Genomic DNA, 25,326 nt, shown 5'->3' on the forward strand with positions numbered 1-25,326 from the left:
CTTCAGTGGCTTCCTATTACCACGAAACTATAAAATCCAAGTTCACAGTTGTGGCGTGTGAAGCTGTCTAGTAACACTAGAGCACTTGTAAGTCCCTTAAAGCACATTGTGGTTTCAAGGCTTCTGCGCCCTTGCTCATGCTATTATCTCTGCTTGGAAGATTTTTCCATGGATTCCTGGATTCATCTCTAGGTTAACATTTAGCCCAACTTGTAGCCTCAGCTAATGAGTCCAGAAAGCCTTTGTGAAAATTTATTCCTCAGAAAGGTTCAACATCCTTCCTTCGTACCTGCCTAGTACATTGTAAATACCGCTATCAAAGCAGTTAACACTTAACACATTACATTTTCTTACTGTAAATCTTCCTCAGTGAGACTGTAAATTGAGAGGGGACTTTGATCAAAAATGCCTAGAGCTAAAAAAAAAAGAAAAGAAAAAAAGCCTAGAGCTAGGCACTTAATAAACTGGGCTTTGAGAAATACATCAGTTTCATTAAACCTGACAACACTTTTAAGGCATGATGTATTGTACAAAATAAATGTACGATAGCATGTTAAATAGATAGAATGAAAGAGGATACCTAAAATTAAGAATCTGAATAGTTCTCTGGAGAACTCTCATTATATAAACAGAAAAATTTAACTTCTTTTATTCAATGTAAATGCCCTCTATGTATAGAAGGCATTGTATTCTACTCAATATTTACCTAACCATCACAAAAAACTTTGAAGTGAATATTATAATATTCAGTTTCAGATGAAGAAACTGAGTCAAGTGTCACAACGAAATTCAAACCCAAATCTATTTGACTTCAAATTCTGTGTTATTTTCAATATGTTATATAATATTAGTTAAGTATTAAAATCAACCTAAATTTGATTACCTCATCTTCACAGATCTCAGTCTTCTTTCCTTTTTTGTCTTCTTTATCTTCTTCATCCTCATCATCTTCATCAGCTTGGTCATCACTATCATCATCATCTTCATCATCATAATCACTATCTCCTCCCTTCCTTCTTCGTTTGCGTCCTGGAGTGGGTGTGCCCAATGGATGCTGTTCTTCTCCAAGATCAATGCCACCTGAAGTGTCTCTTTTGCCTGTTTTCTTAGCATGAATGATTCTGAGCCTTTAAGTATGAAAAAATGATGATATGGAAGAAAAGCCTTCTTATACTTTTTGAAGAGCATACTATGTGTTGTAAGCAAAAATACCTTATGGTATTTCTCTCACAGTAATCAATAAGTGAATGACAATAAAAATTAGGAAACTTAAGAAATATGTTCCCAGAAACTACAAAATATATTAACATTCAAGAATTATTCTGGCTATCTCTTTGGAATTAGAATACATTTTTTAAAAACCAGAAAACTGAGAACATTAACTCAGGAATGGCCAAGTGATAAGACCTGATCCTATACTGCCTGACTGAATAAATTTCAATTCAAGTTACTGCAAAGAAACTATTCTCTTAACACAGAAGTTGAATAATTTCAGCATTATATTTCCTAGTAGGAAGCTAATTAAGTTTTAATGCTGAATACATTTGGATATGTTAGGCTCTCTGTAAAAGCAAGTTTTAATTAGAAAGCAATTAAGGAAAAAAGTAGTAGTTCCAAACAGATTCTATTTGTGACAAAAACAACCCGATAGCAACAACAATCTTAGAATATGTGATTGCTTGACTTCTTTGAAAGAAAAAAGATAAAATGACTTTCTTCTAAGTTTGAAGCATATGAGCTCAGTGAATCTCATTATATCTTTTGTCTACTGAAAATTCTGGCACTGAGTTTTATTAGTTTCATATCTCACCTTAATTAAGTTTTACCTTTTCTAATTCTTAGACAGAATAAAGTTTAAATTCTACGTTTGCAATTTGTATGTTTTACTCAGAAACTTGAAAAAAAGGAAAACCGTAGTTTTAATAAAACATGACTTACTTGCGGAGTTTACCTTCTACCACCCATTTATCTCTCCTCAAATTTGACATGTAGTCAATGTTCTTGTCGATTTCACTGCCAATGCAAAAGTTTATTAGAAGATATATATTAATCCATTATGCAATACATTAATTTGGTAAGCAAAATGATGCAGTTTTGGGGTAAGTACAAATGATGATTGCCAATGAATAGCAAAAACAAATGAAAAATTATACTAATACATAGCTAAGAGATGTATAGAAAACTTAAAGATGCCCAGCAATGGCAGAAATGCATGGCTCTGAAATGTTTGGATTGATTATTTTCCTAGAAAGGTAAAGGAATAAAAGTAACATAATTAAAATCTGTAAAATAATGAATACTAAGAACAAGATGAACATGGAATTTGTTCACCAAATCTTCAAATACTATAGTGGAGGACTTACTTTGACTCTGAAATGAGATTAAGTACTTTTTTTTTAAAAGTGCAAATTAATACACAATAAATATATAATATTAAGATTGTATCAGCACATGATAAAAAGTAGATAGATAATTCTACAAATGGCAGCTACTAAGGAAAATCAGGTAGTCATTTATCATCAAAAGATAAAAGAAAAATTCTAGGTTTTTGTAACAGTGCTGGATTCTGGAGCCATAGCAAGAAAAAACTGTTTACACTTCAGTATACAAATAAATAACAAAATTACCAAATAAACAAAACATGTTACAAAGACTATACACAGTAGGATTCAAAATTTCTTTTCTAATAGACTGCAAAGAAATACATTGAAACATTATTAGCAGTAGTCATCTCTGAATGGTGAGATTAGTGTAATTTTAATCTTTTTCTTTGTGGTAGTCTGTAACTTCAAAATTTTCTATAAGCAATTTGTATTACTTTGTGACCAGACAAATTCAAAACAGAAAAGAATCACTAGAAATGTCTGGGCATATGCTTACCTCACCACACTCTTGCTGCACGCCAGTTCATTGATCAGGAAAGCCAGAACTGAGGCTTTCTGTGCTGGAGTGTGAGCCTGAAAAGCTTTGGTCTTCAGGCTTTCAGTAAGCTCAGTTTGTCCACAGTGTGCTTCCATAAAAATTTGCAAAATCTCAGAAACATTGTCTCGATTCACACCAACATTCAGCAAATGTTCTCCAAGAGCTGTTTTGGCCTATAAAAGGTTGGTATTTTTATCAGTATTGACCACAATGACTCATAAAATATAAACAATAAGACTTTTAAATATTGGTATTATATGATTTAGGTATTACTGACAAGGGCTTTATTCACATTTTTGATGAAGTGGCGATAAAACATGACGTTCAACGTCATTTAGTCAACAGATGATAGACAAGTTTTCAAGTACTTGTAATTTTTCTATTCCTTCTTCAAACCGTTGGTTAAAAAGTTCGGTGGGGGAGAAGAGTATGTAAACTTCTGGCTAAAAATGGTCTCACCATACCTTCTTTGACTACGGACACTATCCCAAGCTTTTCCAGGCTCTACCAGTAGTAGTGGGGGAGAGGTTGAAAAGTACTAGCAATGTGTTTTCTTGCTCTATGGTGTCACGGATTTTATTGCCTAGCATGCTGAATGAATAGGGAGATGGAAAAAAAAGTAACAGGTGCATCTGGAAGATTCTCTCTACATTATCTAGAGCAAAGCTGACTGAAATGTGTATCTTAATTGGAATTAAGATAAATTTGACTTATTGAGTATCCACTTAGCAGTACAGTATCTTTTTTTTTTTTTTTTTTTTTTTTTTTTGGCGGTACGCGGGCTTCTCACTGCTGTGGCCTCTCCCGTTGCGGAGCACAGGCTCCGGATGCGCAGGCTCAGCGGCCATGGCTCACGGACCCAGCCGCTCCGCGGTATGTGGGATCTTCCCAGACCGGAGAACGAACCCGTGTCCCCTGCATCGGCAGGCGGACTCTCACCCACTGCGCCACCAGGGAAGCCCAGCAGTACAGTATCTTAACATGCTGGTCTGTAGGGGCCTTGATTAGCCTCGGTTATTCATAGTGTTTCAGAGAGAACACAGTATAATTTCAGAAGGCACACATAAGTTAATTGCTTTATCAATTAAGAATTCTCTGTTTTGCTGAATATCACTTAGGTATTTCCTTAAATCAAATTGCTTTTTGCCAAAAGCTAGAGGGAAAGAAAGTAATTTGGTAATGATTTACATTCCTTAGGCTTTGTGAACCAGGTTTTTCTAAGTTTGCACCAATTGTACCAATCTACCTTTAACTTTGTAAGAAGTTATGTAGAAAAAAATTGGATCTGTCTGTACCGTCTTCTGCTAATACACTGAAGCCAGCTATCAATGCACTGATAGTACAAACTAAAAAAAATTATGTTTTGGCTTTACTTTACCTTGTATCCTGTAATTAGACCTGGATCACATACAGCAGCTGAGAGGAGCCTCACAAGCAAGTCTTGTACTTCACCCATGCTGTCCCCTATATTTAGCAATCCCTCTTGAAGAACACTCAGGTTTGGAACATCACTATTCACATCGAAGCCCAAAACTTTACCGAAGTTTCGTAAGAACTGCACCACCATGAGACAGTCTGAAAATGTACTTCCAGAGAGAACAAGTCCTGGAATACGAGGCAACTCTGGCAAAGGCTGAAAATAAAAGAAAAGAAAAGAGAGAAAAAGTAATTTAAAAAGCCATGATTTTATATCTCCTGAAGTAAAGTAAGTTGCTATTTTTCTCTTGCTTCCCTAGGGGCATTTCTATAACCCCATGGTACTAAGCATAGAATCCTGAACACAAGTAACTACTAATAAATTTTGGTTGAACTCATCAACATGAATTTAGATCTCTGCAAAAGAGAACACTAATTTTAACTTAGGTATTGATAAAACACAGGTTACACAACTGGACCAAAAATCAGATAAAATAAGAAATAAACAACTCAAAAGTACTTTAACATGGACATACTTAGTAGGGCATGTGCAATAGTTTCTTCTACTGATGTAGACTGATTTATAATTCACACTTTTTTGGGAGCTCAGAAGTTAACAGTGTGCATCTCTGTGCTGTATGGTTGGAGAGAGTACCATCTTTGGCTAATGACTGCAGATAAATTACTAGGTCCACATGACCAGAACCCATGACCCTATCAAGAACCCAGTAATACTGCAACTATCAGTCTTTAGGTTTCCCGTATATTAGCGAAACATTGAATTTCAGTGTTAAAATTAGAGAGCTCTCTTGCTATTTCTCAAATATGCTCACATATTAACCTTTTAATGACTAAACTGTATTATCAGTTGTTATGGACATTTTAAAAGTTAAATAAATAAGTAACCTAAATTAAAAACATTTTTGTCCATGAATGGGATTCAATAATAGTACTTTCAATTCTGATTGAGAAAAATGTGGCTTGTAAATATTTCTATTTATCTAAATTTGTCCTTGTTCAAAAATGTTTCCTCGGGCCTCCCTGGTGGCGCAGTGGTTGAGAGTCCGCCTGCCGATGCAGGGGATACGGGTTCGTGCCCCGGTCTGGGAGGATCCCATATGCCGCGGAGCGGCTGGGCCCGTGAGCCATGGCCGCTGGGCCTGCGCATCCGGAGCCTGTGCTCCGCAACGGGGGAGGCCACAACAGTGAGAGGCCCGCATACCGCAAAAAAAAAAAAAAAAAAAAAAATGTTTCCTCCACTCTGTGCTTGCTGAAATAACTAACCAAAGACTTTTTCTACTAATAGTGTGGGGGAACACAGAACTATGGACAATTGCTGATATCATACAAATCTTTTGTTACATATGAAAACCATTTAATTCTGAGTTTTCTTTTTTCCTGAATCAGATCAGACATACACATTTCCATATGATTCTAAAAATTTATATAACAAAGCTAATGAAAGTAAGGCTTAAAATGGACTTATATATTTGATATATATTTGATATAGTGCATATGGATTTAAATGAAAATAAAAGATCACTTAGGACAATTTAGGATTAAAAAAAGATCATTTAGGATTAGCAAAGAAATAAAGCTCACTTAAGGATTAAAAAAATTGCTCACCAGGAGCTTATTCACTGTGTTGACTAACCACTATACCCCTTCTGTGCCTAGGAAATTTTAAACATACAATTGACTAAAACTAGAATGTATACTTTCATTTTTATTTAGAAGCATTTATGCTAGGTAAATAAATAGAATATTAGTATCATTAAATTTTCCACTTGGGCACTAAAAGTTTGCTTTAAGCACTTTAGAAAAGAGCTTGCATAATCAAGAGACAAGCACTATCTGTATATCATATGGCATGTAAGTAAATATAGATGCTATTGACCAAGTATAATATTCTATTACTGAGACAGTATTATAGATATGATATGCATTATTGTATAGTTTTCTAGGAATACTATCTTCTTAACTATAGCCAAACATAATTGATTTCTATTCATAATTATGTGAAATCATGCCAGTTATCATGGTGATTTTGCTCTTTCCAAGTTGCTACTTTTCTGTATTTTAGCAACATTATAAATCTGTGAAGCATGATGGAAGAGAAAACACACATGAGGTACTTTTCTTGGACACATTTCGTGGCTTTCAGGATCATAAACAGTATGGGCTCTGGAGTTTAAAAAACTGGGGACTGCATCCAAGTTGCCACTTATGAGCTATATAATCTTAAGCAAGTTCCTTAACCTCTCTGTGTCTCAAGTTTTCTCATCTGTAAATGGGCATAAATACGAGTCCTATAGGATTGTGGTGAGGATTAAATGAGAAAATTCATTTAAAGCACTTAGCATAGGGCCTGACATGTACTAAACATACTCAATAGTTAGCTACCATCACTAAAGCATTGAAGGAGGTTATAGGTTATAAATCCTAATTTATTTAAATATCCATGGAGGCATGGGGGAGGAGGTAGATCTTTCTGTAACTAAATTCCTGGGAAGGACCAAATGAAACACAGAAATCCTATCTATTTCTATAATTCATTTTTATAGATTTCTGCAGTATTTCTACTTAAATTTAAAAGGTTCGCAGTGCTCCATTTGTATATTAAGAACTGCCATTATCAGCACAGGGCTCTAGAGAGGTTTACTCGTGGCCATCCAGGAGAGACAGATTGACCTAGACTTGGAAATCTACTGCTCCAGCTAAAAACACAAGGCTTTCATAATGGCAGCTCTGGCAAAGGAATCAGGTGAGAACACAGAAAAAATTAAATTTATTAATGAAATGGTTTACATGATAAATTACCTTTTGGTCTGCTAAGCACATGTCTTCATTAGGCTTCTTTAGTTCCTTTGCCATTTCTAATTCTAATCTTCGTTGCTCTAGTTTACGTTCTTTATTTAATCTTTTCTCATCACGTTTTTCTTGCTTTAACCGTTCTTTTTCCTTAAAAAGAAAACCATGTCCACATATTCTCTTTAACCGTTATACGTGTTTAAAAAACCTCCAGTTAAAATTTAAAAAGTAATCAAAGTGTTATTTCCATGAACAAACATCTTAGGATGTTTAGGAATAGACTTGGAATTACATAGAAACAATGACATATTTTGCTTTTCAGCATTTTCACCTTTTGAGTTTCAAAATAATCTTATGACTCTATGTATATATACATACATATACAAAATATCAATATTAGTTTCAACCCAGATTATTTCATTATTCAAAATTTATTCAATCCTTTCCCAGGTTATAATATGAGAATAAAATACTTATTAATAAAAGCAGGTATATAAAATGCACATGGGCAAGTAAATATTCATTAAAAAAAAGTTAACTAGTATTAACAAAAATTTTTGTGTAGCTCAAGGAAGCAAGAAAAGATTTACAGCATGAAAATGGAAGCAAAATGTTTGAATCTGCAAAAGCAGTTCTTTCAAAGTGAATTAGCTAGTCTTAAGACGTGCACCTATGATGAAATAAAAATATTATTTACCACTCTAAACAACATTTAAAATAATGTAAAATGGGTTTTGAAGGCAATTCCAAAAGCTTTAAAATTATTTGGGGTAATGGCAACAATATGGAAATAATCATCCTGTTTCCCTGTTGTAGAGTATGGCATTCTTTTGGAAGAAGTGACTTTCTATAATAATACTGGTGTCATTACTTTATCGTCATACATCAAATACAATTCTCTTGTTAAACTGAAGTATAACTGACTTACAATATTATATTGGTTTTAGGTGTACAACACAGTGATTCACTATTTTTATACATTCTGAAATGATCACCATAATCAAGTCTAGTTACCATACAAAGTTATTACAATATTAATGACTATATTCCTTATGCTGTACATTACATCCCCATGACTTATTTATTTTATAACTGGACATCTTAATTCCTTCACCTATTTCATCCATTCCCCACAATCCCCCTCCCCTCTGGCAACTGCTAGTTTGTTCTCTGTATCTATGAGTTTGTTTCTGTTTTATGTTTGTTTTGCTTTCTAGGTTCTACATATAAGTGAAATCATATGGTGTTTGTCTTTGTCTGACTTATTTCACTTAAGACAATACCCTCCAGGTCCACCCATGCTGTTGCAAATGGTAAGATTTCACGCTTTTTTATGGCTGAGTAATATTCCATTGTATATATATATATATATATATATATATATATATATATATATATATATATATATATATATATATATATATATATATATCATCTTCTTTATCTATTCATCTATTGATGAACACGTAGGTTGCTTCCACGTCTTGGCGATTGTAAATAGTGCTGCAGTGAACATGGGGTGCATGTATCTTTTCGAGTTCGTGTTTCCATTTTCATTGGATAAATACCTAGGAGTGGGATTGCTGAATTATATGGTAGTTCTATTTTTAAGTTTTTGAGAAACCTCCATATAGTGGCTGCACGAGTTTACATTCCCACCAACAATGGACAAACATCCTCTTTTCTCCACATCCTTGCCAACACGTGTTACTTCTTGTCTTTTTGATAATAGGCATTTTGACAGGTGTGAGGTTATATCTCATTGTCCTCTGCCCACAATCCAATCAAATACAACTCTTATTTATTAGAGAAGAAATAATGGTAGAATCAACAGGCAATTCTAAACTATTACCACATACGTCTTTCAATTTTCTTAATTTTTGCCAAAATAAAGTCCAAATCTTTACTTTTGAATTCAGGACTCTCTTCTTTTCCAACCTTATCTCCCACTGTTATAGTCTATGTAAATTTAGTCAAACTATTTGCTATTCCTGATAAACATCTATCATTTCCTTACCTCCTTATATTGGTGTACTCCAGTTAGAAAGGTCATTATTCCCATCTTGCATACAAATCCTAATTAAAAACCTCCACCTTCTTCCTATTACTAATTTCTCTTAATTGTCTTACCTAATTATAGTTCTTACCTATAATTTTAACCTAGCACTATTGCTTCCTCTAGTATATTAGCATTTTTGCCCATATTTTAACCATCTCCATTTCAATTATCACTGGTAAAACAGCACGCTGACTGCTGTGGCAGGGCATGCCAAGGGGGAGACAGAGAGGAGTGGAGAAGTAATACATTCCCAGCCGAGCTGAGAAAGCACAATGTGTTTGAGAAATTGCTAGTAGTTTCATGACTGGAGTGTAGGTTGCGTGTTGAGTAGTTGTTGAATATTGTGATACAGAGCCAGAGGTCAGGTCATCATGAGGACTTCTTTATATGATATGCTCATATAACTGCTCATTTTTACACTGCCTCTAAATTTCTGGGTTACTGATTCACGCAGACATTTGGGAGGAAAATGATAAAAAAAGCTATATTAAGAAATTATTGTCACCAAAAAGTTCTAAAATTAATCTTATCAATTATAAACTAAAAGCAGGTTCTGAGCCTCTAATGACATAAAATATACACAATTAACATGTAACATTCCCACAATGCAGTATAGATTTTCAAATCAAATTATCATTGGTAGAACAATTTTGTTTTCCAGAACTGGATTTTCAATCTTTAAACACATGAGATGTTGCTCTAAGTACTTTTCCAAAGAAGAGAAGCCAAACTTCTTGGTCACTTACCAGAATAATGAATTACAATCACTAACAGAAAAAACATATTAAATGTCTCATAAATTTCAAAGTAGCTGGTGTAAATTTTTCTACTATATAGGACTAACCCAGAATTCTTAATGATTTTTTTGTGTGTGTGTGGTACGCGGGCCTCTCACTGCTGTGGCCTCTCCCACTGCAGAGCACAGGCTCCGGACGCGCAGGCTCAGCGGCCATGGCTCACGGGCCTAGCCGCTCCGCGGCATGTGGGATCTTCCCGGACCGGGGCACGAACCCGTGTCCCCTGCATCGGCAGGCAGACTCTCAACCACTGTGCCACCAGGGAAGCCCCTTAATGATGTTTTAATAGTAATCATAAATGAGACTTTTCTGCTATTCACTCAGAACTGTTGAAAATGGTTATTATTTCTTTTCTTTTGAAAAAAGAGAGAAAGGACCTGTGTGACACTAATGCTCTTTTCACTGTGCCAACTTCACATTAGTGGCAATCTGAGGGTATGTACACCCTTCAGTGATAGGTAGACAATGAGTTAGAGTGCATTTAATGCCATGAGGCAAAGCTGTCTTATATTCTTGGATATCATTTTTACCTAGTGATATGCAGTATTTTTTGAATTAAAAAAGCATGGCCATAATATGGAATAGAATGTAAAAGTGACATCTATATCTTAGGATAAAATGGAGGTTTGCAAGAAATCTTAGAAATTCATAGGACCTTTATTACTTAAAGACCAGCATCTACTCCCTCAATGGGATACTTTAAGGGAAACATGGAGTCTCTAAATTTAATGCATTTATTCACTAATTTATTTAGTGACTTCTACTGAATTGTATAGGACTAATACAAATCCTGTGGTTTTGGTACAAAATTACTCTCAAAGAACCAGAGCTTCTAGGATCCCCTCAACAATCAACTAACATTTAAAATGGCACATAAAGACAGTCACAATCTAGCCCCACACAAGTTCTGGTCTCCTATCTCATGATTCTCAGGGAATCTCCCAAACTCTAGGCACATTTTGTGATACAACTGTGCTGAGCAAACAGTGTAACCAGTTTGAGGCACTGCTTGGATGATAATGATAATGATTATGGTGGGGGAGGAGGGGGGAGGAGAGGGGGGAGGAGAGGGGGAGGGGGAGGAGAGGGGGAGGGGTGGAAGAAGAGGAGGAGAAGCAGCAAAGCCAAGAGAGGTATATGCACAAGGTTAAAATTGACTAACCCCCTCTTTGCACCTTCCTCCCAGGACCCTAGAGGTCCTGTTTAGTTGCAACATTGTATTTATGTACCTGTCATCCCCTCTGACTGGAATGCATAGCCCTTCCTCCTTTACACAAAAATAAAGTCTGTGTTTTAATTTTTCCCACAGCTAGTTCAGGAGTTTTAATATTTCCCTTTTTTGAGCTTCCACATAACTTATTACAGCATTTATTGCACTGAGTGACAGTTATTTGTTTAAAGTTGATCTCTCACACTGTAATGTGAACTTCTAGAGATCAGAGGAACCAACATATGCACCTCTTTATGGATCTATTCAATTCCCAGCAGGATAATTTGCCAGAAACCCTCAGGAGAGTTTTTAATATTATCTTTGTCTCTGACAACTCAAGCCTGTATCAGTGCAATTTTCCTCTCCCACTGGTCTAAATATTGTTCTTATTTCCAACTGTAATAGTTATCATATGTCTCTAATGGACATATACAGTGTGCCTTAGCATACAAAAATTATTTAAGCATTGATTAATTTGCTGAGTGATTAAATCTACAAATGCCACATTGTTTAAATTTCAGGGCAATAACTTACAGTGTCTACAAATGACTATGAAATATAGCTCTTAACTATATTTTAGATTGACTATAAACAACTACAAGCAAATTAGAATGCCTCCTTCCAATTTTTGGGGGCCTTCATTCCCAACTTTCCCTGTCCTTACCCAGTTTTCTAGATGTAGAAATTTATGAAATAAATGTGGATTCTTGGTATATATGTCATTTACAATAAAATATCTTTTTATCATCTTAATTATAGTAATGAAATTTTCTGTATCAAAATATTACTAATATCCTAATTAAGAAGTCATTTAAATTTCATTCAAAGTTGCAACACCTTTCAATAGCAAAAGTGTTAAATTTAGATTATACTAAATAGCCTAAGATACATAGGGTGAAAATTTAAAATGCATAAAAGGATTATTTTAGGGACTCTAAAAGCATAACTGAAAGTATTTCCAGAACTCGATAGCAAAATAACAAAGGTATGAAATGAATTTATTCTATTTTAGAATCATAGAAGTTTAAAAACTAAGCAATGAGTGTGGTAGGAGGATCTGTTATTATAAAGTTTTACAACTTATCAAATTGCCAAACAGGCCATTTTTAAAAGGCCATGTTGCAAAGATGCCTATGTTCCCTGTATTTTATGATTCTACTGGGTCTCTTAGGTGTTTGCTCTGGGCATAACTAGGAGATTACATTTCTTTTCACAGCAACTGTACTTAAATTTCAAAGACATAAATATTCTTTAAGAGACACAGATTTACCTCAGGGTGCAATAAGAATAAAGTGTAAATAAGATTAATAATACAAGCCATTTATAGAAGACAGATATAAAGAATAAAAGTGATACTATTTTATGTCACATATTGAGCATGAGTAGAAAAATCAGGGTAATTTTTTTTAAGGGCCTATTTTTATATTTAAAATGTAATAATAAATTAAGTTTAAACAAATGAAAAAATTATGAATCCATGATAAAAGAAATCCTTATATTTTAAATTTTTAATAAAATTATATATTATTTATATTTTATTGTATTTTACAGGTATCAATATAAAATACTATTTAAAAAGAGTAAAAATTTCCAGTTATCACATTTTTATAAAATCCACCAAAGTATTACACAAAAGTCTGTACTTACTTTAGATTAACTATCACCAAATATTCTTAGAGTAGCTACTATTATACAAATGTCTCCTAAATTAAAATCAGAATTGTTAATAATTCTTGAGTAAGTAGAGATTTTAATACATCTAAATTACATTGATAATAATTCATTCCAAAATTGTGCATGTATCTTTTAAATGTATATGACATTTAACATTTTACTGAATATTTAATATAAAATCATTTTACATGTTTTTAAAGACAATTTAATTTTAAAATTGAAATTAAGTACATTATATAAAGTACAATACACAAGTATGTCATATAAGTACATTTATTATATCTTCAACTGAAAAATGGGTTTGTTTAAACAAAACTGTCTACATGAGCAATTCTACTTTTTATTTTTCACTAAGTAATGATTAGTATAAATATAGGATTGTAAAATATTCTCATGACTTGAATCACTGAATGGGTTATACATTTTTTATGCTTGCAAATTATTAGATGATTTCTGAAACCTGAACTACTCTCTTCTATTTTATGGTTTTGTCTCCTAAAGTGCTGACATAGTCATTCTGTAATAGACGCATGTTTAACAACCTTTTGTTGTTTATTAATCCTTGGGGAGATAGATATACAAAAGACTCTGCTATGGGTACTATGGTTGATTATTCAGATAATATGAGTAAAGTGTTTATAAATTTGTGACTGACATAGTTTGAAGTTTTTATAAATGAACCAGGAGACTTTGAGCTACTTTGTCACATTGCTTAAACCAACCTAAGTTTCCAGTGATTCGTAATAATGAGAGAACAAATATATTGTAAGACTTGAATTATACTAGGATATAAGCCTTTTTTATTCATGAGGCTAAAGATTATCCTTTCTTACATTATGTAATAAAAATATTTATGAACGATGATGATACACTAAAATTAATATAATAATAAGTAAGGTTATTTATATGTCTGAATATTCTTATTAATTATAGATTTATATAAAGGAAAAACTATAGAAATTAGATTCCTAAGTTAGGGAACCAATATAAATTTGGGATGTTTTTAGTGAAAAATAAGTTAACACTAAATCAAAAAGTAAGATCAGTGTGGTGTACACAAAGAAACATAAAAATGGTGTTTGTGTTACCTTTTTACTTTGATGACTATGGGAGTTTCTTGGAATAAATTCAGATGTTATAAGAGATTTTTAATTAACAAGGTGAAAGCAATTAATTTTTCAACCTCATAATTCTTTAAACATTACCCATAACATCAGCATTTTTGTTTATCTTATTTTTTTCTTCACAACTTAATAATTAAATGCCTAAAGGTATTAAAGTTTAGAATCAAGGGTTACACATAGGTTATTTTAGAATTTTGAGTTGGCCCTGCCTAAGTATCATATGGCTTTAACTTTACAATAAAGTTTGTTCTTTTAACAGTTAATAACAGAAGAAATTGCAGTTGAGCTATTAGGAGGTAATAAGAGGCAGAATATGAAGCCAAGATGTGCCCATTACTGGCATTACTCTAGTTTCATCTCATGCACATTAATAATGAAGAAATGAACAAGTAGATATAGGAAGGGTTTGTTAATATTCACGGAGGTGTAAGTTTATGTAAAAGATATGGTGAAAGTTTGGATTATCAGTAAAAATATATGCCTAGTCACTGCTTAACTGTTTGTACTGTAAAGATTTCTCTCTCTGATATGATAAAAAGCATCTTTAATTTTTTTGCTTTTCCTGCAGCATCTAATTTAATGCTGTGTACACAACAGTCTTTTAAGAAATGTAAAACCATACTTAGTTGATTACTAAGATCTATAGGTATCATTCAATAGAGGAACACAATTTAAGATCTGAATAACTGGGGACTTCCCTGGTGGTCCAGTGGTTAAGAAGACTACACGGCTCCCAATGCAGGGGTCATGGTTTGAACCCTGATCGGAGGGGACTAGGATCCTGCATACCGCACGGTGTGGCCAAAAAAAAAAAAATCTGAATAACTGGTAAAATTCTCTAGTCCTGTTCACAGGTCTATAGTTATCAGAGGATAACAACATTTTAAGAATTCAGCTTTACCTATGGGATTCTCTCAAACATCCTGATAAAGGATTATTTGTAACATATGTTATTGTATTGTTATTTTAAATAATGGTTCCTTGTTTAAAAAAAGAAAACCACCTAGAATAAAGTAAAATGATTTTATTATTATTATATAAAGAAAATTATATAGACAGAAAACATATAATGTACTCTGTTCTGGGAAGGCCTCTTTGATAAGTTAATATTTGACCTATGACTGAACAATAGATAAGAACTACTTGAATATTCAGTGGAAGAACAGCAACAGTAGAGACCCTTTGTTTAGAAATAATAAAAAGACAAAAATGACTGGAACATAGTACATAAGGTACAAATTGTATGAGGTAAAGTTGGAGAGGTTGGCAGAGGTCAGAGCATGTGGGTCTGATATGTCATTGGTGAGGAATTTGGACTTTATTACTATTGTAACGAGAAGCCACTGGATAGTCTTTATCCAGATATAATCTGGTTTCTTTTTTGAATAGATCACTCTGGCTACTCTGTGGAGAATGCATAGGGAGTGTGCTGAGGAAAGCAAGAATGAAAGCAGGGAAAACAGGTTCTTTAAGTTATTATGCTTTAAGCTGTTACTTTATGTATACATGCATGCACATGTGCGTACACACATATATTTTTGGTTTGATATTTTGGCATAGTTTTCTTGCATTTCTTTTCTAATTACTCATGCTTGATATGAGCAGCCCTATCACAAACTTGCATTGCTCCAATACAGGTGGGTTAATTTTCCTTTAGTTTCTTCTCACTTTATCTGATAATTGTTTTTATATTTCAAAGTACTTCAAATTGAAGAGTATTTTGTATGCTATTCATGTTCCTTTTTTCTGAGGATGAAGGTAGCTAGAAGAGGGAGAGCTGTACCTGGTTTCCCATATCCCTTTCCAAGTTTTATTGGAAGCAGTGTACCTGATTTCACTCTATCTAGTCAAGGGTATATCCTTTTCCCATGAAAGATGCTCTTGGGTCTTGAGAGATTCTTAGAAGATTTCATCTGAATTATCTTCATTTATCCCATGGCTGCTAGCTTCCACTCAATGCAGACCTTACTCACCTCTCTTCAGCAGCTTTTCCTACTCTCCTCCCAGGCCACAGAGCAAATATAAAAAAAACAGTGGGAGAGGTCATGACTTTTGGGCCTTTTGGGTACCTCTTAACCTGAGCATTCACTCCCTTGGATGATCTTATCCTTACTATTCTCTTGGGTGTCCCCTTCTACCAAATCCTAGTACGTCTGGAGATAATGCTCTTGGTTATTTTCATTATTCTGCCTTTCTTTAGCTTTCCTCTCCAAGAGGAAAAATCAGAATAACAAGCCCTGGTTCTTCTTGGTCCTTCTGGTAAGAGGAATACCTGGCAGGGAAGAACTTTCCTCTTGAGGGATATTCCAGGTCTTTTCCCTGAGTTATTCCCTCAGTTCCCATCTCTCCAGATAGGAGAAAATTAGGTCGAGCTTTTAGAATTTTAATTAATCTCCTTCCCTACTCTTCCCACCATTGTGTTCAGAAGGGAACAGAGTTCGCAGCCATGCCCATTCCTGGAATCTGTTACCTCTCTCTCTTTCCCTGCCTGTCATTTTTCAGAGATTGTGGTTATAAATCCATGTGTAGATTCCCTTGCTGTGTTAGATGTAGAGGGTGTCAACGGCCCTGGATAATTAACAAGTAAGGAAAAAAACACCTATATAGTAATAAATAACTTATTGTGATAAGTAAGTAGGCACTATGTGGTGCCAGGCACTGTACCAAGAACTTTACACATACGCTCATATAGACACACACCCATTTAATCATAACTACAAACTCTATGAAATAGGAATTAGTATCATCTCCATTTTACAGATGAAAAAACTGAATCAAAGAGATGTTAAATAACTTGCCCAAGGTCATATAGCTGGAATGTACTGAAATTAGAATTCAAATCCTGATCATTTGGTTACAATGTCCAAGTTCCTAAACAATACACATACTGTGCCTTCATAGCAGAAATCTGTAATGAGTGTTTAAGCCACAGCTGAGGCCAAAAAACTGAAATATAGGGCACTCAACTTCTAGACCAAATAGTCTCATTTTCATTAATTACTATTTATTGAATGCTTATCCCACTTAATAATCTTATAATCCTACCAGAATCATTATCTCAATTTTAAAGAAGAAATAACCTGAAGAGCTAAAGCAAGTTGGTTTAGAGCCAGCATGGGTATCTGAGTCTCTGAAACTCCAAAGCCCTGGTTATAATGGCCATACCTCTATTCAACTGTTTTAATTCAGAATGCATTCCTTTGTAACACTTTTTAACCTTTAAGTGATTTCTATTAACATCCATATAAGTTCATTTTGACTTACTGCAATAATTTTCTTATTCTGAAGTATATGGTAAAAGTCTATTTCAAAGATAGTACTTAGGCCTAATTTTACACATAGAATGCTAAAGAGTAATTTTGAGGGCAGAAGTCCATGGTTGAACTGACTGATGTTTGAATTAGGACACAGGAATTATCTAGGCATGCTGTAATTTTGTGAAACTCTGGTCACAGTAAGAAGAATTCATTTTATCCAAATGAATGCCATTCACTGTATTTAAAAAAGGTAATTAAAATCTCAGCCAAGAAAATTAACTCATACATTGGAATCCATCCTATGGATTCTTTTATGTTCTAACACTTGGTTACTATCTCTAACCTTTGCTTTGCTTATGAGAGTTGGTAAATCATGACAATCCCTACTCCAAAAAATCTATACTTAGAAGAGCCAATGTTTTAAGAAAAAATATTAATTTATGACAAGATAATATTTTTCCAGAAACATACACTTACTTCTGCTTTTTTACGCGCTTCCATAGCTTTCATAAGCATCATATGCTGTCGCCTTCTCTCTCGTTCCTATTAGGCCAGATAAAATTAGGAATATAACTCAACCATAGTTAATAGTTTGATTTTCAAATGGAAAAACAAAACGAAACAGAACAAAAAAACTCGGTATAGCATGTTTAGCATTTATAGACAAGTCACAGTAAATACTAAATATAAGACAAGAATGGCCAGTCTGTGCATGTTTTAGTTCAGGTTTAGAAAGCAAATACAAGAACAATCAAAAGCAAAAAGGTAAAGCAATGAACATGGAGACAGTGTAAACAGAAGCATACAAGGTTTACTTATGGTCAGTTGTGATGCTCCTTCAAAAGCTGGCAGAACAAAAAGCATAATGGTTGGCTGGAACAGGTCAGTTACCTTACATCTGCTATTAGAAAAACCACAAATATGTACTACAGCCAATTAAACCAAAGGTTGTGCTGTTCTTAAATTTTTAGATCAGGCAGAAATTGATTTATATTCACTTTCACTTCATGGTTTTAGAATTAGTTATTTTTATTTCAAGTACACTATTATTTTGTAAATCCAATAAGCCACCGACAAATTAGAACTTTTTTTCAAGCTGTTATAGGCATGATTCATATAACAACATCAATGAAATGGGATATTCCTGTTTACTGATGTCTGCCACTTGATGCACTATTTAAAGCCACAAAAGCTGCACCATGGGCTCGTAAGTGGAATCTAAAAGGCACAGCATGAAAATAAGGTAAGCATTAGCTTATTTCGATAGTCTCATTTTACTTTAAAATAAAAAAGTCACATAGCTATAGTACTGAATCATTCCTTTTGATTAAATATACGTGGTTCCCCCAAAGGGATATTTCTAAAAATTTCTAAAATTTGTCCATAAAGCCAGAATATATTGCATATTCTCTCATCAACCTAACTCAAAATTCCCATTGTATTCAATGGCAGTTTTGCATCTAGAATGATGGGAGAATATGGGTCATAATAGTATCTAATTGGATAGTGATCCAACTTTCACTGTGACATCAGTAACGTAAACTTTTAGACAGCAGCCTTATATAAGGTCTGCCCAATTCAATTGAAGATCTTGGAAATGTACCATATTTCTTTATAGACAGACAAGCAGATGTATGCAATGCACTGTGCTGTAAAGCCATGCAGCAGTATGTAATATGACAGCAGCCAGTGCTACACTTTATGCATTGCTATGACAACCATATCACAACCAAATCACAATGCGGTGTTAGATGTACAGAAATAAACATACCCATACCATATCTAGTCTATGCCTCTCCAACTCCTGGTAGAAAGAGTTGGCACAACATTATGAAACAGAAATCACAGAGTCATGAAACCAATTTTTAACCCCCCGAAAGACACCAATCCCAAAACCAGGAATTTAAGCAGGAATTATACTGGAAATTTTAAAGAAAATATCTTGAAGATTTTTCCAAAAATAGATTTAAGAAAAATTATAAAATGTACATTTCGACAACTGTATAACTATATGTCTACAGACCTGATGCTTTAGAAGAACAGCTTGTTGTCTTCTCATTTCTTTTTCCTTAAAAATAAGAAACTTTTAAGATGGATTTTTAGGGAAAATTTAGAACATGCAACAAATATTAAAAGTTCCTTTTCTGAGATTCTACAGTCTTCCATTAGGTTGAACCATATGAAACTGCAAACATCCAATAATTTTTTACTGATATAGTGGCAACTTCAGATGGTTCTACCTAATATATAAAAACCGTATGACAGGAGCAAGGATCCTTATTCAGTAGACATTTAGAGTTGAAATTCAGTGACCTAATAGCAAGCACACTTCAATGACCCATTCATTGAACTGACTAGCTAGATAGACAGAGCATATCAGATACAACTGGCACTAAAAGAAAAGAAAAAAGAAAAAAAGAAAACATAATGAAGCAACCCTCAAATCTAGCTAATTAAAACTCTCTCCATTCTGAATATAAATCCCTAAATACACTCTGGGATTAACAGCATCTATATCATTTCTATCACTGTGTAGAAATGAAAATGACAAAAGAAAAGGAATCAGCTTGAGATTTTTATGCCCACCTATGATTGAGGGCACCATCCCAAAGGGGTAGGGCTTAATACAAACAGTTCTGGGAATGTCACCAATTTTAATCTTTTTATAAAGGTAAAATACAGATTAATTAATATTAAGGGCAGCCGTTTTGAAAAGGAGTAGAAATTCAAAGAACAAAGTAAGAGAGTCTATGTAGAAACAGGCAACAAACAGTTCCCTGGTTTTATAAGATATAGCTGTAGTGGCTGCTTCTTGAACTGGTAGGACCACATGGCTACCCAATTTCAGTAAATAACTATCAGAAAAAATGGAAGGTAGGGGTGTAATGTGTGTCGGGGTGGAGGCTGGAGGGGGAGTGAGGGTCCAACTCTCTTATGTTTCACTCCAGAAAATCAAAACCAAAACATCCCCAAACAACACATCAAGTTACAATATATAACAATGGCTAATTTTATTATTGGTAAATTATAGCTGATAAAGTTAGGTTTTTGTTTCTGTAGGCTTTTCACTTTTTAATAGTTAAAACAGTTATTAGACATTAACAAAGAGAACGTTATAATCTAAGGAGAGAATCGGATTTGGAATACAATTTGAAACTTAAACATAAATGATACAAAAGAGCTCTGGGGAGATCTTATCCATCAAAATTATATACAGGTATTATGCAATAGTTTGCATTTCTGATTTGGTCTGCTATTTAAAGAGCTCAAAGTATCACATAGAACTTGTATAATGAAATACAAAAAATACATACAATATACATACAATAAAAACACACACTATACACATGTTTTATCTGTGCTAAACATTTTTTTAGATAGTCATTTTGAGGAGGGATTTTTTAAAATATAATTGATAGTGGTATAATATCATACAGTTTTTATTTTTGAAAAATGAAAACTGATTCTCATCTAAACTAACCTTTATTCGTTTCTCGGCCTCCAATAATTTGGCATTTGCTGCTTCTTCCTTCTTTTTCTTTTTTGCCTGTGCATGCAAAACAGGTCTCAAAGTCATGCAACAGCATCACTGCAACTTGAAAGTAATCTATGACTGGAAAATGGAGCTACATGCCTCACAGGTGCAAAACAACATGGAACATATATGTAAACAATTACAGATTTTCCCACAGTTAATATTGTATTTAACATACTAATTTCATTTCTAATGTATAGATTAGCATTAAGATATAAAAAATTCTTAAATTCATAAGAGTATGCCAGCTTTTCTTGACTTCTTCAAACTCTATTAAAAGTCTGAAATAATTGAGTGTTATTATTTTACATTAAAACTTAATCACAGGGCTTCCCTGGTGGCGCAGTGGTTGAGAGTCCGCCTGCCGATGCAGGGGACACGGGTTCGTGCCCCGATCCCGGAAGATCCCACATGCCGCGGAGCGGCTGGGCCCGCGAGCCATGGCCGCGGAGCCTGTGTGTCCGGAGCCTGTGCTCCGCAACGGGAGAGGCCACAGCAGTGAGAGGCCCGCGTACAGCAAAAAAAAAAAAAAAAAAAACTTAATCACAGAAAAAATTATTTTACGTAATTTTTCCTTTTTTTCCTGATTTTTAGAAGTAAAACATGATCATAAAAAATTTAGAAGATGGGATAGATTTTAACTGATAATAAAAGTTACTTAAATATAAATCAGTAACACATTTAAAAATGAACATGTCCACTTTATTTGGATTTTTTTAATACTTGAAATTTGAGATAAAGTAATCCATTACTCAGCTGATATAAATGAAACACATTAAATCTGAGTTTCCCTAGCTGTATATTGTGACTAAATTCAAGGTTTTTTAAAAAGATAGAATGGAAACATAATCTTTCATGAAGTACATTTTGAATATCAAGGTCATGATACCAAATCTGAGCGTCATAATGTTAAAGTCATTAATTATCTAGTAGTTTGAAAACTATCCAGTAGCTATTGTCAATTTACTTGAAGATAGGAGTACTTTTGATTTGGATTTTTAAAATTAATTTGAAATGGATAAGGAAACGTGTATATTTCTAGAAGGAATAATCATGTAACATAGAACACTTCAGCTATTTGACACCCTCAGGGAATAAATCGTTTATACCAAGAGTTTCCTGAATAGCTGGGAGGTTATAGCAATTTTGAACATTAAAAGTTTATTTTCACTATTTTGGATGGAAATAATTTTGAGATATACACTGCTTAGACACACTACACTAAATATAATTTGGCTTTTTCTTGATGACTTGGGGCAATTATTCTGAACATCAGTTATTATACTCTACAGTTCCACAGAGTAATGCCTTTCAGCTGTTAAGGTGTTGAAAATTGCTTGCTATTCAACTAAAAGATTACAGACTCTTGGTAGGCTTTTGAATTCCTATACATGCTGGTTGGAGTTTTTCTGTATTTTCCCTTGCTATCTTGTGGCTATTATTTTACTGATTCCAATATATGTCCTCTAGTCCTATTCCAACAGCTTGTGGGGAAGCAGGGTATATTAGAAGCCAGAAAAACAAGCTGATTAAACTGTTTCTACGTTTAAAATTTACTTTCACTCTTGTAATGTTTTATTTCTAAATTAAAAGTAAATATCTGACTATAAGTCCTAATGAGTTTTCTAAAAGTAAAGAACACGAGTTTCAGCACATGAACCTTATGACACCTATACTGGCTGTTCAGAAGTTTTCCTGTTTTCTTCTTCTCTTTTGTCTTATTTCCTGGGTTGTTAGGATTAGGTGAGTCTGCTAAATAAGGTTCAGATAAGGTCTTACGCTATGCATTATGCTTAAAGAGAATTTCTGATGGACATATTAATTTGTATGAGTGACAGAATATGTAGGTAAGATTTTTACTTTTGGAGACTTTAAAATATATGACTATATTACTTTAATCATATCACATTTAAGAATTCTACCTCTAGAATTTGCTGGGCTCGAAGCTCTTTTTCCATTCTGATTTGTTGTATTCTCTTAATTTTTTCCTGTAGAAAAAAATTAGAATAATTTAAGATAATAAAATAAACTAAATATCTAGGTGAAAAGTATTTAAGTCAAATCAAATAAGTTAAGATATAAATACAGAGTTACCAAAGGTTGCCCATGGTGGATGTAAAACTTAATTGTTTAGTTTAACATCATATATATGTTCATGTCAAATTAATATGACTTTATAAAATTTCTCAAAACAATTTATAAAATACAAATGCTAAATATGTATACAGAAACTAGGTAAACTAAACTCATTTAGCCTGTGGATTTTTATAAGTATCTGCAGTTACAATTATACTTAGTTTTAAATAAATACAGGACAGAAAAGTAGAAAAATAGTGTATCAGGAGTGAGAAAACCTAAGGCTAGTCCTGAGTTACTGTCATTCATTGGATGATCTTGAGCAAAGAATAACTACTCTTGTATAAAATAGGGAAAGGTGTTTGCCCTCTCTCACTATGTCATGAATAAATAAAAAATGCTTTAAAAAGTGTGTGGCAGGGTCTTCCCTGGTGGCGCAGTGGTTAAGAATCCGCCTGCCAATGCAGGCCACCCGGGTTCGAGCCCTAGTCTGGGAAGATCCCACATGCCGCGGAGCAACTAAGCCCGGGTGTCACAGCTACTGAGCCTGCGCTCTAGAGTCCGCGAGCCACAACTACTGAAGCCCGCGTGCCTAGAGCCTGTGTTCCGCAACGAGAGAAGCCACCGCAATGAGAAGCCCGCGCACCGCAACGGACAGTAGCCCCCGCTCACCGCAACTAGAGAAAGCCCGTGACAGCAACGAAGACCCACCGCAGCCAAAATAAATAAATAAATAAATAAATTTATAATAAAAAAAGTGTGTGGTGCCACACAACTGTAATAGATTATCATTAACAATTTCCATACTATAATTTCTTACTTCACATGATGAATAACATGATAATATTACATTGCTTTTAACTACTACAATAAGCCAAATTCAGAAATAATCTGTAATATTATTTTTAAAAGGCTTAATTACAATTGAACATTCTAGAGAATGATTCCAATGACATAACTGGTGTTCACACTAAATTTAATGTACTAGTTATTGTTTTATAATTCAGTGATTAAAGTTTGATAAAACTTTACATTTTGATTTAAAAACTTTATCTCATATGCTATCAGCACAATGTTAACAATTTCATGTCCAGAAACCCCTTTGAAAGTCCCAAACTGGTACTCAATAATAATACATAGTTTGCTCGCAAACACCCCAATTTTCCTACTAGCAAATTGCATTTGTCGTAGGATTTCCAGAGCGAACACATTTTATACTGCTGAATGTTATAATACCTGTTCCAATTTCCAGATGCTAGCTGTACCTTTGCAAGCTATACTTTAACGTTTTTAAATATTTCTTTTTATGCACACTGATGTTATTGATCTCAATATATACATACATATACATATATATACACACACATATATATGGTAGTGGTATCATTAGCATTAGCAGAGATAAACATTATTTATAAGTTATTATAATACAGATTCACTTTATAATATTGGGTATCCAACCCCTCAGCTGGGCACTTTACATAAAATATCTTATTGATCATGAAAAGAGTTGAAATTATCTTCTTTTTACCTAATAGAAAGCTAAAGTTCCTAGAGAGTAAATATTTTGCCTTAAATCAAATAGTAAGTACAGAGCCTTGGTCACATTCCAAAGCCTTTGTTCCTTCTGCTTCATAATAATGCTTCTGTAAGCTTCCAGAATATTGTCTTGAGGACTATCTGGTGATACTGGCCTACTAGGTGGAAAAAATAATCCAGAAGCACATGCTACTATTTTATTCTAGATCTAATGCTGACTTTAAAATAGGCATTATGTAACTGACTATGTGAGTAGACCTAAGCTATACTTTGATTCACTTTGTTGGCAATAAGGAATAAGGCAGATTGTATTCTGAAACTAGCCTCAGATAAATATCTTGATAAAACTCTATGATCAGCTCATTTGTATTAACATCGCTGAAACTTTGGGACTCCAATGCTTTTTTTCTTAACATCTTTATTGAAGTATAATTGCTTTACAATTGTGTGCTAGTTTCTACTTTATAACAAAGTGAATCATCTGTACATATACACATATCCCCATATCTCCTCCCTCTTGCATCTCCCTCCCACCCTCCCTATCCCACCCCTCTAGGTGGTCACGAAGCACCGAGCTGATCTCCCTGTGCTATGCAGCTGCTTTTTTGATGAGCAGCAAAAACCATGTATATTTAGGTTGTAGCTACTTCAAGACTTTAGGGTCACAAAGCTGAATTTAAAGTGCTGATAAGATTTGATGGATCTCTAGCCACTAGGAAATAGGATAAGCTATAAAAAAGTATAATATTTAGAAACAATAGTATTTCACTTTAAAATGAAACATAAACTTATTTTTACATATATGTAATATACAGTAAATATTTATATTTTAATAAAGGCATTCATTAGACTAGATATTTATAAGTCAACCTTACAGTGTCTTTAGCAGTGACAATTAACAAACTA

The 25,326-nt window shown here is 33.8% G+C and overlaps 1 protein-coding gene across 19 annotated transcripts in view; it reads right to left on the reverse strand.

Moving 5' to 3' along the window:
• BAZ2B (bromodomain adjacent to zinc finger domain 2B) overlaps window positions 1–25,326 on the reverse strand; it is a 375,589-nt gene that overhangs the window by 48,445 nt on the left and 301,818 nt on the right. For 15 of the 19 annotated variants that reach the window (XM_082629865.1, XM_082629863.1, XM_082629867.1 and 12 more), the window contains 10 exons: window positions 22,728–22,793; window positions 20,752–20,817; window positions 19,294–19,338; window positions 19,048–19,074; window positions 17,748–17,813; window positions 7,159–7,299; window positions 4,301–4,555; window positions 2,881–3,095; window positions 1,939–2,013; window positions 884–1,127 (listed from right to left, as the gene is read on the reverse strand). In XM_082629865.1, the coding sequence (XP_082485991.1) occupies window positions 884–1,127; window positions 1,939–2,013; window positions 2,881–3,095; window positions 4,301–4,555; window positions 7,159–7,299; window positions 17,748–17,813; window positions 19,048–19,074; window positions 19,294–19,338; window positions 20,752–20,817; window positions 22,728–22,793 (1,200 nt within the window). The remainder of the gene's footprint in view (window positions 1–883; window positions 1,128–1,938; window positions 2,014–2,880; window positions 3,096–4,300; window positions 4,556–7,158; window positions 7,300–17,747; window positions 17,814–19,047; window positions 19,075–19,293; window positions 19,339–20,751; window positions 20,818–22,727; window positions 22,794–25,326) is intronic. The other 4 variants (XM_082629864.1, XM_082629859.1, XM_082629860.1 and 1 more) reach the window with 1 other exon arrangement.

Source organism: Mesoplodon mirus (genome assembly GCF_964341445.2).
Source record: "Mesoplodon mirus genome assembly, chromosome: 8".
Lineage (NCBI taxonomy): Eukaryota > Metazoa > Chordata > Mammalia > Artiodactyla > Ziphiidae > Mesoplodon > Mesoplodon mirus.